At 45.4% G+C, this 16547-nt stretch overlaps 1 protein-coding gene across 1 annotated transcript in view; it reads left to right on the top strand.

The window, feature by feature from the left end:
* Nucleotides 1–16547, top strand: part of BICRAL (BRD4 interacting chromatin remodeling complex associated protein like) — a 214540-nt gene that overhangs the window by 171168 nt on the left and 26825 nt on the right. The window contains exons 9-10 of the mRNA XM_029593306.1: nucleotides 2284–2429; nucleotides 8290–8384. Coding sequence (XP_029449166.1) covers nucleotides 2284–2429; nucleotides 8290–8384 — 241 coding nt within the window. The remainder of the gene's footprint in view (nucleotides 1–2283; nucleotides 2430–8289; nucleotides 8385–16547) is intronic.

A 16547-nucleotide genomic window follows, 5' to 3' on the forward strand; every position in this document is an offset into this window, starting at 1 on the left:
AGTTTGGAGTCTGATCGAGGTAAGGAAAAACTGGTGGAGATTAGAGAATGATCTGACCATGGGACTTTTTTGCAATTTGGTTGTTTTGTAAGAGAAATACCAGTGTTTGTAAAGAGTAGATCGAGCGTGTGGCCTGCTTTGTGGGTGGGTTTATTGATTTGTTGTCTGAATCCCATCGCTGACAGTGCGGTGAGGAGGGCTTCACAGTTTGTAGAGAGGGGAACTTTGTCAACATGTAAATTGAAGTCACCCAGGATTATAGCAGGGGAGTCAAGATTGAGATGCAGAGTTATGGTTTCGATGATAGGAGAGGAGTCTGACTCTAGTAAGCCTGGCGGGGCGTAGACTAGCAGGATTTGGAGTTGTTCTGATTTGAACAATCCTAGTTCTAGTTTAGTTACTGTACTGATGGGGTGGTGTGAGAACCTTAAGGATTTTTTTGCAGCTAGGAAGATACCCCCTCCTCTTTTTTTTTGTCTTGGGATGGAGAAGAAATCGTAAGTCTGCGTTGGTAATTGGTTAATGAGTGTGATGTCCGTGGATTTGAGCCATGTTTCTGTTATGGCGCAAACGTCTGGGGTTGTGTCCTGCAGTATGTCGTTGAGTATAAGAGTTTTGTTGGTGAGAGATTGGGCGTTGAATAGGATTATGGTGAATAGGGTGAGTCCTAGTAACTGTGTAGTGGGGGAAATCATGATTGGGATGAGTGATTTGTAGGTGCGTGGTCGGTAGTACATTATTGTTCAGGTTGGATCGGTGCTGGATGAGTGCTACCGGAGCTTGGATGTGCTGCTAGAGACTGGATGTGTGCTTCTGTAGCCTGGATGAGTGCTGCTAGAGATTGGATGCGTGCCTCTGGAGACTGGATGCGTGCCGCAGGAGACTGGATGCGTGCCGCAGGAGACTGGATGCGTGCTGCTGGATGAGTGCCTCTGGGGACTGGATGAGTGCTGCTGGATGAGTGCTGCTGGATGAGTGCTGCAGGAGACTGGATGAGTGCTGCAGGAGACTGGATGCGTGCTGCTGGATGAGTGCCTCTGGAGACTGGATGAGTGCCTCTGGAGTGGATGAGTGCTGCAGGAGACTGGATGGGTGCTGCTGGATGAGTGCCTCTGGGGACTGGATAAGTGCTGCAGGAGACTGGATGAGTGCTGCAGGAGACTGGATGAGTGCTGCTGGATGAGTGCCTCTGGGGACTGGATGAGTGCCTCTGGAGACTGGATGAGTGCTGCAGGAGACTGGATGGGTGCTGCTGGATGAGTGCCTCTGGGGACTGGATAAGTGCTGCAGGAGACTGGATGAGTGCTGCAGGAGACTGGATGAGTGCTGCTGGATGAGTGCCTCTGGGGACTGGATGAGTGCCTCTGGAGACTGGATGAGTGCTGCAGGAGACTGGATGAGTGCTGCTGGATGAGTGCCTCTGGGGACTGGATGAGTGCCTCTGGAGACTGGATGAGTGCTGCAGGAGACTGGATGAGTGCTGCAGGAGACTGGATGAGTGCTGCTGGTTGAGTGCCTCTGGGGACTGGATGAGTGCTGCAGGAGATTGGATGAGTGCCGCTGGAGATTGGATGAGTGCTGCTGGAGATTGGATGAGTGCTGCTGGAGACTGGATGAGTGCCGCTGGAGACTGGATGGGTGGATGTGTGATCGCTGGATGGATGGATAAGGGTGGGTAATGGCTCTTGCTCTGGGACGCTCCAAGGAGCGCACTAAGGGGCAGGCCCCTTAGGTTGCGCTCCTTCGTGTGCGCGACGCCTGGTGCGCGACGCCCCAGGGAGTGTCTGCAATTTAAGGGCCTGAAAACAGTGCTGGGCTAGACGGCTGGGTTGGGGGTGGGAGCAGTATCACTCACCACGTGGTCCTGCTGCTTCTCTTTATTTTGCAGGTTTCTGAGCCCTCTTGTCTCTTTTTTTCTCTTAATTTCCCGGTTCACTGTTCACTGCTGGCTCACAGAAGGGAGGGGTGAGCGGGCTCTTGCCCCGACTGAGCTGTGCCGACCGCACGAGCCCCTGCAGTGGAGGAGGACAGAGACTGAGAAAGGATCCTGGCAGAAAGAGGGACGCCCAGGGAAGCGTCTGTAATTTAAACGCCTGAAAACAGTGCTGGGCTGGGGGTGGGAGCAGTATCACTCACCACGTGGTCCTGCTGCTTCTCTTTATTTTGCAGGTTTCTGAGCCCTCTTGTCTCTTTTTTTCTCTTAATTTCCCGGTTCACTGATATATTAATACGGTTCACTGATATATTAATACGATTTATCATGATACCTATTTTTTATTTTAGCATGCTTCAACAGTTACAGCGTGATCAGGCACAAGCTGTGGCACCAGATAAAAGTAAATTCAAATCACTGAATGATGTTGTTCAGAGACTTCTTTCATACCATGTATGTCAGGGATCACTGCCATCTGATGAAGATTTGAAAAAAGGTAATATAACTTTCCAACATAGCTTGGTATAATGCTATTTAAGGTTTGGTCAGGCTCTAGACATTTGGTCTGTATTATATATGATAATATCTTCTAGAAATCCTCCAGCAGATGTTTTCTTGTTATTCTCTTTGTTATCTTCAGGCCAATCACTGAGCCAACTGGCAATCTGGGCAGACAAAGTCTCCCTCTGATGATGCAGCCGGCCGGCAGGGGTGCCCCTTCAATAATTTGACTGCACGCTAGTGTCCATGTAAGGATTTAATGGCCTCCTCCTGCCACTATAATGGCAGTGGAAGTGAAGGCATGGAGCACTGGAGTCCCCTTTTCCCCTCCCACACTTGAGAAGGCACATCAGCAGTCTCCTGGCTTCATGCCCCGGGTAGTAACCTACCTCATCCAGCTCTTCCAACAGTCCTCGTTTTCTTCTCCCCGAAGACCTTTCATTATTTTTCTCCTCTTCATGAAGCATTTGGCTGTGGCCTTGAGGAATTTTCTTATGTACTATAATCTTCTTGATATAGACCAAACAATGCTTCCTTATTATCCCCCTAGACCAGTCCAGGACATATGAGTTTAGCATCCTTGTCAGCAGATGATGAGACAGAAGATTCTGATTTGCTGGCATCATTCCTTATAGGGCACTGTGAAGCATGCAGAACTTCACTATTTCTTTTTCTCTAGCAGATGGCAGAGGTGCTGAATCCTGCAGCATAGAAACTTGCGAAAAATTGCTCCCAGTTTGTTTCATCCTTTTGGGCTTTCATACTGGTGGAGTCGGGACGAGCAGTGGGGATCGGTAGCTCCTTACTGCTTGCTCTTTGTGTGTAGGAGGGATTTCATTGGCAGTGATTTTGGCTCCCTCTTTTCCTTCCTTTCTGGCAGCCTTTCTAGAATCTTCCTCCATTACCTGTGGTGTCTGATTTGTGGAGCAGTTGAAGGTTCTTCTCTCACAGGTTTCTCTTCAGGAAAATATTTTTTTTTTGTTTCTTAAAAAAAAAAAAGGAAGTTAGGCGGGGCTCAGGCAGGTCTGCTGGCTTATTCACTGTAAAACCTTCACTTCCATTTGAGCAGGTAAGAACCAATTTTCCTTTCCTGTTTATACCCCAGATCAGTCCAGATAAGTGGGATGTACCCAAGCTCCCCTACCCTGGGCAGGCACCCTAAAGTCCCATTCACAGCACACCTTCACCGAAGTTCGCCTCCTCTGGCGCCCGCACATCTACGGTAATGCTTGATGAAAGTGTGAAGGGAAGACCATGTTGCTGCTCTACAGATCTCTTGAGACGACACCAACTGACACTCAGCCCAAGAAGTCACTTGAGCTCTAGTAAAATGCGCCCACAACCCCTCCAGGGCTGTCGGGCCTTTGCAAATATAGGTCGAAAAAATAGCCTCCTTCAACCATCGAATGATCATGGCTTTAGATGCTTTGGCTCCTTTGTTTGTGCCCCTGAACAAAACAAACAGATGATCTGAACAACCTAGTGACCTTAACGCAACAGAGTCAGCCGCATATCCATTAAGTGACGTTCTCTCGCATTTGATCCTTCCAAAGCCACATTCGAAAACACCGGTAATTCCACCATTTGGTTCAGATGAAAAGAAGAAACAACCTTCAGCAAAAAACGAGGACACGGTACGCAAAGTCACCCCAGTGTTCAAACTCCACAGAAACGGCTCTCTACAGGATAAAGCCTGGAGTTCCGAAATCCATCTAGTCGAACAAATTGCCACCAGAAACACCGTTTTCAAGGTGACGTCCTTCAGCGATGCCCTCCATAAAGGCTCAAACAGGGCACCACAAAGCCCTCCCATGATCAAGTTAAAATTCCATGAGGGACATATTCTCTCCGGTGGCCACAAATGTTTGACACCTTTGAGAAAATGTATAATATCTGGATGGGCAGCCAAAGGTTTTCCCTGCAACCTCTCACAAAGGCAACCCAAGGTCACCACCTGAATCTGCGAAAGAAATACTACCAACTCCCTGCTCACCGCCCTTGTTTCTAAATGATTGATAGAACAGGATACTTCTGCTGGTGACCACTATCCTTGTGTGGTCCACCCCTGGCAGACCACCCCCCAACTGGTGAGGCTGGCATCCGTGGTCACTACTACCCAGTCTGATATCTCCAGATCCACCCCCTTCTCCAAATTGCACTGAAACAATCACCACAAGTGACTGGATATGGAGACCCCCTGCAGTGGTAAAGGCCAATGAAACTCCTCCGACAACAGATTCCAAGAAGACAGAAGCGCCCTCTGGTGTAGATTCATGTGGCAAAGGCCCATGAAACCATATCCAGCATAGACGCCATAGAGCTTCTATTTAGGTGGGCAGAGAAACCTCTTCAAGCGCTTTTGGCCTTGCATATCGCAGGAGTGTAGAACACTTAGGCAGATTTTCCCAGTCATCATACTCTGGATCTAGAAGAATGGGATCTGTCTGACGCAGTCTTCAGATGATAACGCACACATGGGGTGAACCAAGCTAGGATCTTATGGCCTCCCATCATACCTCCAAGGTGGCATGTTTCTTCAGTTGGAGGAAGGAGGCAACATTGGAGAGAGTATATGCTCTCTCTCATCAGTGGCCTTGTCAAAACTTGTGCTTTTTTCTTCCATGGCCCATGATAGGTCGAGTGATACAGAAGATGGGAAATATCAAGGCCTACTCATTGGGCTCATAGTGGAGAGTCCTCTGAGGATAGACCACTTTCAGGATTTGTTACATCAGCATCTGGTGGTCATTCAGGATCTTCAGCTGTCTTTTGTCTTGTGGCCTGACTATTGAGAGGAGAAAACTGAAAAATAAAGGTTATTTGGATGAAGCTGTTGCCAGTCTTTTACGAGCAAGGAAGAAGTCCACTTTATTAACTTATATTAAAGTCTGGAAGATTTTTGTGCTTTGGTGCAGGGAAACTATGGTTTTTCCCTTTAAAACTCTGGTGCCTGTAGTTTTCTCCTTTTTGCAGAGGGGTCTACTTAAAGGTTTAGCCTTAAATTCCTTGAAGGTTCATGTTGCCACAATTACCTATTATAAAGGGAAAGTCCAAAGTGTCGCTCTAGCAGTTTTTCCAGATGTTTTTTTGTTTTCTTAGAGGTATGAAGCATTTTCACCCATCGCTTTGTAGGGAGCTTCCTCCATAGAATCTCAATTTAGTTCTCCCTGCCTTGACTACAGCTCCTTCTGAGCCCATTAAAAAGGCGTCACTTAAGGATGTAACACTAAAGATGTTTTTTCTGGTGGCTATTTCTTCAACAAGACGTATTTTTGAGTTGCAGTTTCTTTTCTTGTAGAGATCTAGTCCTTCAGTTTTCAGATGCAGGACGGTCCCTTCCTTTTTGCCAAAGGATTGTTTCTCCTTTTCATCTTAATAATTTTTTGAATGTCCCAGCATTCAAGAAACGGGATTTGTCTGGGGAGTTTAAACTCTTTCATGTTTTGGATGTCAAGAGATCTTTACTTAGATGTTTGAGGTGACCATTCCCTTTAGAAAGTCAGATCATTTGTTTGTTCTTTTTGGTGGCAGAAGGAAAGGGAACGCACCCTCTTAAGGCCACTATTGCTAGATAGATTAAGGAAGAAACTACTTCAGCATATATTTCTAAGGGCTTGTCGGTTCTGAAGTATGTTAGAGTTCACTTCATGAGAAGTCAAGCAACTTTATAGGAGAAGAGTCAGGCAGTGTTTCCTGAGGAGATTTGCAGGGCAGCCACATGGTCTTTTTGCATACCTTCTCAAGGCATTAAATACTAGATTTACATGCTAGGGTCTTTGCCTCTATCTGGGGTCCAGAGGACAGGTTTGTTCAGCTCCCTCCTGATTTAGATGGGTATGGTTCCTTCCCATATGTCCTGGACTGGTCTGGGGAGACAATAAGGAAGGGAAAATTAGGTTTCTTACCTGATACCTTTCTTTCCTTGCATCCAACCAGACCAGTCCAGAGTCCCACCAGTATTAGCTGTCTACCTGCTGTGTATATGTTTCAGGTTCTTTTATTAAGTAGTTTCTTTTAGGATTGAGTATTAAGGAGCCTCGTTAATTCTCCTTTGCTCTTTCGGGTGGAAGTTTATTAAATTTGCTTTGCTACAGTTGTAATGAAGTGCTGCAGGCTTCACAGTGCCCTATAAGGTGACATCAGTGATTCAAATTCTTCTCTTTTCATCTGCTGGCCGGGGTGCTAAACCCATATGTCCTGGTCTGGTCGAACTCTAGAAAAGAAAATTATCAGGTAAGAAATCCAATTTTCCCATACAAAATCCTCTGGCCAAATCAACAAGACATAACGTTTTCTAGAGCTATTGTTCCTGCCTGTTATTACTGAAAGAATATTACTATTACTGAAAGAATAGTACTGTGCTCACTCTCCCCAAGAGCCTTTGATAGCTGTCTCAGCCAAACAAACAATAGCAATTTGTGCTGAGAATTAAACCCAGACATCCTGCTTGGCAGGGCAGAGAACCAACCAGTAGGCAGAAGGGCTACCTCTCCATTTTTGAAACTCTCTCATTCTGAGACACTATTTAATAGCACTAGTAATGCAGGATGCAAGATTTCATAAATATGAGGTTTCCTATAATCCTTATTCCATTCAGTAGGTTAAAAGAAAGCTGTGCTGTACAGTATTTCAGAAGACCAGGTGACGAGCAGCAAAACACCTACTGACTCAGATTTGCTACTATTTAGTCATTATGATTATGTAACTGATATGTAGGGTTTTTGAAATGGGAATCCGAGAATGTTTGAAAGATGAATCTGGTTAACAGTGTTATTTATTGCCTCCTATTTAGTTGTGCCTTACATTTCTTTCATCCTTTTGTTGTGGTTTTAACATTTCAATTGAAAATTGTAGAAATAAGGATCAACAAATAAGTTGCAGGAAATCACTTTTTATTGAACTAACTTAATACTTTTCTGACTAGCTTTCAAGAGTTATCCTCCCTTCCAGGCCGATTCAGTAAAAACACGGGAGAGCGGACAAACGCCCGCTCTCCTGGCGCTTGCGATACAGTATGCAAATGAGGTGGTGCGGTAGAATCGGGCAAAAGGAGGCGCTAGGGACACTAGTGCGTCCCTAGCGCCTCCTTTTAGCCCGGAGCGGCGGCTGTCAGCGGGTTTGACAGCCAACACTCAATTTTGTTGGCATCGGTTCTCGAGCCCGCTGACATCCATGGGCTTGGAAACCGGACGCCGGCGAAATTGAGTGTCTGGTTTTCGGCCCGACAGCCGAGGGCCGAATTCAAATTATTATTTTTTTTTTTGAACTTTTTTTACTCTTCGAGACCTCCGACTTAATATCGCCATGATATTTCTGAAAGTAAAATGTGCGGCTTGGCTGCACATTTTACTTTCTGTATTCCGCGAGCATACCTAATAGGGCCATCAACATGCATTTGCATGTTGAGGGCGCTATTAGGTGCTGCGGGTTGGACGCGCGTTTTCCTCCCCTTACTGAATAAGGGGTAAGGGAAAACGCGCGTCCAACAGTGCGCTCCGTGGGAGCGCACTGTAGGAGCTCAGCTCTGAAAAACTAGTCACAGAGATATTAAGTTAATCCAATAAAAAGGTATTCACCTTGTTGATCTTTATTTCTATATATTCAAGTGGACTAATAGGGCACTATATGTTGCTCGAAAGGAAAACTGGAAATTTCTTTTAATTGCATCCCATTAGCTTACTGCATCCCAAGGGGACCCCTGTTTTTAACGCGCACGTTAAGTAAAACCCGCACTAACATTTAATTCCAATTTTAGCATGGATTTTATTACATTGGTCCCAGTGTTGGTAAAAGGCATCACTGAAACATTGTAGATTATGGAAGTGTACTAATCATACTCTTAATTCTTTTCTTAGTGGACAATGAGTTTGAATCTGTTGCTACCCAGCTTCTGAAAAGAACACAGGCAATGCTAAACAAATACAGATGGTTGCTAATTGAAGATGCAGCGGTAAGCATTGTGAGCAGTATTGCTTTGCTTCTGAAGTATTGTGTCCCAAGAGCTTCTGGTTTCAGCCCTCATGAGAACCTGTTGGTAGAGTCAGCTAGAGCAGGGGTGGGCAAACCTTTCTGCCGAACAGCCACATTAGTGATGCTTGCCTACACATGAGGGGGGGAGGGGATCCTGGCTGGAAGAACGGTGAGATGGGTGGTCAAATGCTGAGCATACCATGGCAGCAGCTATTCCATATGCCTCAAATCTCATTGCTGAAGGCTTCTACTCAGCTGCAGTTGTTTGTGGGGAGTGATAGGCATTGTTGAGATGAATAGTTATGGATGGGCAGATTAGATAGGCTGTAATGTCCTTTTTCTGTCATCATGTTTCTATGTTTCCTATAATGGCTCCATGCTAACCCTAATGCCTACTCAAAGTTAACTCCTGCGGCCACTCTGAGGGTCCTATTAAGCATTGCTCAGGCCTTCCTCTACTTTTGCATGTATTAGGCTACACTGGTAACCTCCCAACACTCTCTGCTTTGATGGTGGGGGTGAAGGTGAATTGGATATAGACAACAACCAACATGGGCCCTGACTTTTATGTCTGGGGTACTGACACGCAGACATAAGGGAAAAGCACAGGATGGCTTCTACAGCCAAGTCCCAAAGCAAAGAACATTAAGCAGCATTTTCTGAATTATCAAGAAGGCTCCTCACCCAGTAAAAATGTTGCTAGCAGTAATTTATGGCTTTGACAATTGCTTGGTTTGATTGACTGCAAATATTACCTTTCTTATAAGGCTTGGGGGTAACTGTATGGCGTGCCAGTTACTACTACCCTTGAAAGAAACATGGGTGTATCCTGTACAGAGCGGCAGATACTATAATAAGAAGCTTGCTGGGCAGACTGGATGGGCCATCTGGTTCTTTTCTGCCGTCACTACTATGTTATTATAAATAAGTACCCTGCTCACAAGCTATCCCTTGGTGCTTTCTAGGGATACTGGGTCCCCACACAACTCAGTGGTCACACAGTTCCTAGAAATGCACCTACAGACTAAATACAGAAAATACTTATATCGGACTTCAGGGTATGTTTTGAAGCAGCAGGGCTGTGTGCAACAGAGCTCCCGCTCCCGACCTACAGATATTACTGCTGTGATTACATATGTCATCCTTTAAAGAGGCGAGTCAAAGGTCCATACCTGCTTTGTGGGCTGATCGCTGTGTAAAAATGCAGAAAGCTCTAACATCCAAAGCCCCAGAAGTGGAGGCAATGGCAGATGCCTTACCCTCCAAGGACAAGCAGGAAGAATTGATTGTAGATACAGAACCTGCGTCCAGTCTCCTCAAGGTTTTTGTGGCTACAATTATGCAGCGGCTGGACTTGCAGCTTGGTATTGTTGTGGAAAAAAATTGCACAATTGGTGGAGATGGTGAAAGAAAATATATCCAGGCTAGATGAGGTTGAGACCCGGGTGTCCAACCTCGAAGTTTTGGTAACATCCATGAGAGCCAAACTCAAAAAGCTGGAGTGGGTTCAAACTTTAACAGGGACCAAGATAGACGACCTGGAAAATCGCTCTAGATGGAATAATAGAAGAATTGGTGGGCTCCCCGAGAAGATGGAAGGCAGGAATCTGGTCGCCTTTATCGCAAAATGGCTCCCTGCAACACTCACGCTGGTATGCAAAAATGGTGCAATGAAAATAGACCGCACACACCGCTCCATAGCCCCAGCCCTGGTGAGTGAAGGCCAGCCACGAGCCATTGTAATGCGCTTGCACTGCTTTTCAGGATAAGTAGTGAATCCTTAATGCAGCTCGAGCGGCAGGGACTTTGATGCACCAAGGAAACAAGGTCATCATCTTTCAGGACTTTTCCCTGGAACTTCAGAGGCAACATCAAGCCTTCGCAGCAGTAAAAGGTAAATTGCGAAAATGGGTTATCAGATATGTGATGATATACTCGGCAAAGTTAAGGGTCACAGCTGTTAATAAGATTACCATGTGCCATATGAAATGATTGGATCGGGCCTTGCCTGGCTGGCTGCAGTGTAGCAGTCAAAAGTTTTCTGGTGGGAGCAGCCTACCAAATTGGTAAGGCACTGAAAAAAGTTCTAATATCAGATTTTGCTGAGAGCGGGTTCCAGTCTACAAGGGAGGGCTTTCTTTTGCTGGCTTGTTATTTTTTTTTTCAACCCCTCAGCAGGAAGCAAAATGCTGAATATGGCCTTTCAGACCTTGGACTGGATTCCTTGCTAGAGGCAGCATGCTTTCCAGATTACAAACTTGGAAGTCTATTAAACAGGCTTGGACATGGATACTTTTGGGTATATTTTTTCACTATTACAGTTTATGGACTTTAATTGACAAGATATACAACTGTTTTCATGCTGGATGGACTCTTTAGGTCTGGATTATGTGAACTTATTGGTTGCTGAAACAGACACAGTTTCTCTTTTTATATTTTTGCTGTTTTTGGTATCCTCTTTTTAATTTTTTGAGTCATTGATCCGGGAAGGGTTTATCCCGAAGTGCACATACTATTGACTAGTGCTCAAGGGTCCAATGGACAAGGTCTTTTTCATTTTTTCTTTTCTTGTGTTCTATTCAATGATGGACAACTTCATATTTCAGCAAAGTCTCACTCACCAGAGGTGATGTACCGAGGGCTACATTCCTGCGGTCGAGGAGAAGACTACATCATCGAACAGTTTTTGTTAATATCCACAGCACAAACTTTCCTTAGTCTTGAGAGGAGCAGTGATGGTTGAGGGGATGGTTGAGGGGATGGGGAAAAGGGTTAGGGTCTTTTATTTGGGGAGGAGAGGAGGGGGATTGGGTAAGTTTAGGGGGTTTTCAGTTTGGCTTGTTTTTGAGAGTCATACCTCTTAGTCCTGAATTCCACCAGAGAGATATTAGGACTCGCATATTGGCATTGACTTTGATAGATAAAGGTGGTTGGGGAGGGGGGGGGGTGAGAGTGGGTTGTTCTGTTGACTTTCTTATTGGACAGTGGCTGGTTGGCTTGGGTAGGGATATATGGGGTTTATGGAAAGGTATAATTATGGGGTATTTCTGTGGGAGAGTTAGGACAGGTAGTGTGATGAGTGGAGGGGTTGGGGTTAATGGCATACTTAAGTTTTACACTTATTGAAGCTGCTAATGTTGTACAGTGTGCACAACTCATTTATTATATATTTATTTTTTATTTGAACCACAGATGTTCTTGCTGGTTTGGTTACTCTTGGGAGAGAATGTAGTCTCCTGTTGGTATTCTCTTTTTCTTTCTGACTCTGCTGATTTTATTGCGATTGTAACTTTTCGTTATGATTGATTTGATTAAATGTATCTCTCTAAATGTAAGGGGCATCTCCTCCCTGATAAAGCGAAAATGTATGTTACAGTTTGCCCATAGGAGTAAAGCAAGCATTGTGTTTCTGTAGGGAACACATTTAACAAATACAGAGCATGAAAACCTGAAGGGGGGATGGGTGGGAGACATACTATTCCTCATATAATTTGTTGAGTAGAGGAGTCTGATTGCTGATTAATAAGAATCTTTCTCTAACAGTGCGTAGGTCCCTGAAAGATCCCGAAGGGAGGTTTGTCATTCTAGATTGCTCTTTGAATCAAGACAGGTTTACACTGGTTAATATATATGGCCCTAATCTTGAGCAGGCAGACTTTTACACAACTTTTATGGATGTGTTACTCAAATTTGGTTTTGAACAGTTGTGCATGGGGGAAGACTGGAACGTGTGCATGAATCCTAATATGGATATATCCACCAAATCACGGACACGCATGCAGCAAGGTCCGAAGCATAGAGAACTATTATTTACGTTGCATCTTATAGATATGTGGAGGCATTATCATAACTCTGAAAGGGATTATTTTTGTTACTATGCAAGACATAATTCATTTATGTATATTACTAGCCGTTAAGCCTGTTAAAATGGGCGAGATTCCATCGTTCAGACCGGCACGGTTAGAGCTGCTCTGTTCTCCACAACTTCCCTTTTCCTTCCAACCCCTCCCACCTCCTCCACAACCCCTTCCCTCTCCCTCAGCCCTCCTCCACTCCCTTTTTCTGTACTCCACAACTTTACCCTCCCCACTTACATCCTCTTCCTTCCCCTCCCACTTCCTCCACAACCCTGTCCCTCTCCCTCAGCCCTCCTCCACTCCCTCTTCTTCTCTCTGGCCCGCCTGACACTTAACCGCCGCCGCTGCTCCTCCATTGGAGGTCTCCGGGGGGGCTCTCTCTCTCTCTGCGGGGAGAAGCAGCGGCGGCGGCACAGATACAGAAATGGGAGGTCGCCGGGGAGTCTCTCTCTCGCGCACGCCTTGATCTCTCTCTCTCGCGCGCGCCTCTCCACCGGGCTCCACCGGGCTCGGTGATGAGGCGCGCGTGAGAGAGAGACTCCCCGGCGACCTCCCATTTCTGTATCTGTGCCGCTGCCGCTGCTTCTCCCCGCACGCGAGAGAGAGAGAGACCCCCCCGGAGATCTTCTGTGCTGCCGCCGCTGCTCCTCCTCTCCGCTTCCAAGACAGCCGTCCGCTGGGCTCCCCTCTGACCGACGTGCTCTCACGCATGCACAGTAGAGCTGCTCTCTACTGCGCATTTGCGGCACTTCGGTCCAAGCCCATTTATATGGTAGATATTATATATTATATATTATATTATTGTATATAATACGTTTTGGAGTGCATAATTAAAATATAGTGTATAAGATTATACACAGTCTCTTTTTGAGTGTATAATTTGCAATGTTACATATTATGTTCTTCTGTTGTTTTCCATCAGGTACTGTTCCTTTTCTCCTCTTCCTGTTTTTCCCTCTCTTCTCTCTCCCCTTCTCTCTTCCTATCTGCTCCCCTCCCCCCACCCTGGTTTTTTGTATTTTCCTCATTCAGTTATATTGTAAACCGGCAAGGTGTACCCACGAATGTCGATATATAAAAGCTAATAAATAATAAATAAATATAGTAGAATAGACTTTTCTCTGTATGCCTGGTTTCCTTGCTTGCACAGCTGATAGCAAAATTCTCTTTAGCACCCTTTCAGATCACAGTCTGGTCGAGCTAATGCTTAGACCCACTCAGACTAAGCTCCCAAGCTGTACTTGGAGGTGGAATACCTCTCTATAAAAATTTGTTATTTTGATGCAGACGTCAGTAGCCAAATTTAATGCTTGCAATCCGGAAATGGATTATTCTCCTATCCTACGCTGGGAAACTTTTAAGGCTTTTTTCTGAGGCAAAGTTATTAGCTATGCAAGGGTTCTTAAAAAAGAGCACAGGAAGCAGGCTGACCATCTTATTGGCAAAATTCAAGAATTGGAACTTAAACATAAACAAAACTGCTCCAATAAAACTTACAAATCGCTGGAAGCATGCTGCAGAGAGCCACGCAAGCAGGAGATTCACAAAATTGAAAAAGCACTTAAATATACGCATTTAAAGTTCTCTGAACACGGGGACAAACCTGAAGTGCTATTAGCAAGAATTGTTTAAAAAAAAAAAAAAGGCCCATAAATCTTATATTGTATCCATTCGGAAACCTTATGGTATATGCATGGTCATTCCTGAAGAGATGGAAATGATTTTACAATATTTTTTTAGTCTTACTCAGAACCTACCACAACTAGCTCAGAAGATATCCAGGGTTTCCTGACACATTTCAATTTGCCTTTCCTAATGGAGAGCCAATGGGACTGGCTAGCGGCCCCTATTATCATTGTCTGAAATATAGGTGGCAGTGCAAATGATAGTGGGAGGGAAATGCCCGTGACCCGATGTCTATCATATAGAGCACAGGTGGCAAACTCCGGTCCTCGAGGGCCACAAACAGGCCAGGTTTTCAAGATATCCACAATGAATATACATGAGATAGATCTGCATGCTCTGCCTCCAATGTATCCAAAACTATCTCATACATATTCATTGTGGTTATCCTGAAAATCTGGCCTGTTTGTGGCCCTAGAGAACTGGAGTTTGCCACCCCTGATATAGAGTTTTATAAGAATTTTTTGGGGTAATTGGCTCCGTATTGCTTCTTCTTTACAACAATGTGGGACTTACTGCTAATTCATTGGGTCCCTTGGGTGATGCCACTATTTCATTGATTCCCAAAAAGATGAAGGATTTAATGGAGTGTGGTTCATCCCAACCTATCTCACTCCTGAACTCGGATTTGAAAATATTAGCCAAGATTTTACAGCTCAGATTGGAAGCCTTCCTACCTACATTGATCAACAGAGTTAAACAGGCTTTCTTAAAGGACGTGTTTCTACTTCTAATACATGTAGACTCTTTAACAGCCTCCCAACCTTCAGGAAGAGACTTAAGACCTGGCTATTTAAAAAAGCGTTCCCGGACACCGATTAATTCTATTCAGCCAGATCTACCACTTCCACATGTAAAAATGTTATTACTAATGTAAATACCTATACCTAATTCTCTCCCTTTTCTTCTCTTCTCCCAGTTCTATTACCTTGTTATTTGTAACTGCTTCCTTCTACACTAATAGGTTATTCAACTGTTCATTGTACACCCCTGTTATATGTAAACCGGCATGATGTGTTTGCAACATGAATGCCGGTATATAAAAATTTTAAATAAATAAAATAAATAAATAACATATTTCACATGTCTAAGAGAAGTAGACGTGCTGGTCTGGTTGTTTCCCTTGATATGGAAAAAGCCTTTGACCATCTGTCATGGTCCTTTCTATTCAATGTGAAGCACAATGCAGGAATACCAGATAGATTTCTTGCTTGGGTTCAAGCTATGTATGCAGCTCTACGGGCCTGTGTCCTGATCAATGGAACACTCGTTTTTTTTCACTATCACACACGGTACACACAAGGGGTTTAATTTAGCAATAAAACCATGCACAGCTGCTGTTAGAAAGAATCTTGAGTTTGCAGGCTTTCAGCTGAGTAGGTGGATGCATAAAATCTCTATGTGGATGACATGTTGATTTATTTAATCAATTTGCGTAGTTTGGGCCCAGTGCTACTAGGTATGTTGGCACAATACAGAACACCATCAAGTTAAAAAGTTAACTATGACAAATTGGAACTATTTCTTTTGACCATAAAATGCACATTCCTAAGTGCCTATCAGACTTTAAGATAGTCCAGGCGGGTTTTACATATCTTGAAGTATTTGTTATGGGAGTCTCTGTTTAGTGGACCCTTGGGCCGACCTGCTGGAGACTGGGAAAGGTGGTCAATGTCTCTAATGAATAGCAGGCCAGGAGGCAGATGTTCAGGCAGGACGTAGATGCTCTTCACCCTGGAAGCTGGTGCTCCCCCGGGAGGAGCCCGTAGGAGCCCAACCGCTGGGACTTAGGTGGCTTCACCCTTGGAAGCCGAAGCCCCCCCCGGGAGGAGCCCTTAGAGGCCCGGCCGCTGGGACTTAGGCGGGTTGTGGATCAGAACAAGTAACTGGAACCGACTAGGACAGTAGCAATACTGTAACTGGGCTCGGGTTCTGGAACCAGGCAGGAACTGTAGCAAGCTCGGGTACTGGAACCAGGCAGGAACTGTAGCAGGATTCGGGTACTGGAACCAAGCAGGTACTGTAGCAGGCAGGCTGGAACCAGGCAGATACTGTAGCAGGAACGGAGCGACGAAACAAAGCGAGTCACTCTGGGGCACAGCGCAACAGGAAACCGGGAGGCTAACCCATTGCAAGGCAAAGACTGGATGGCCGCGGCCGGCTTATCAAGGCCGCGGCGTCTGACGTCAGGAGTTGGGCGGAGTCACCACTGGCGGGAAACGTCCTAGAAAAGCGCCCAAGTGGTGCGCGCACGCGCCTAGGAGCCGGGCATCCATGGGAGACCTCGCAGCCCCAGCGGGGACGTCACCAAACAGGCCGCAAACCAGGCCTCTGGAAGCGGGAGCAGGTCCGGGAGCCCGGAGGTAAGGGCCTGGCCGCGATGCTCGTGGTCAGAACCGCAACAGTATTTGTCTCAAGAGATTTTAAGGACTTGTTTTCTAAAAACTTTGAGGCCCCCATAGCTAAAATTTAAAAAAGAGTGACAGGACTGGATGGACCTCCCTATCTCTTGGGCTGGTTGGATAAACTTGCTGAAAATGAATATACTTACCAGACTGTTATATTTATTTCAACATGTGCCCTGTAATATCCCCTTTTGCTTG

Source organism: Rhinatrema bivittatum, chromosome 3 (genome assembly GCF_901001135.1).
Source record: "Rhinatrema bivittatum chromosome 3, aRhiBiv1.1, whole genome shotgun sequence".
NCBI classification, from domain to species: Eukaryota; Metazoa; Chordata; class Amphibia; order Gymnophiona; family Rhinatrematidae; genus Rhinatrema; species Rhinatrema bivittatum.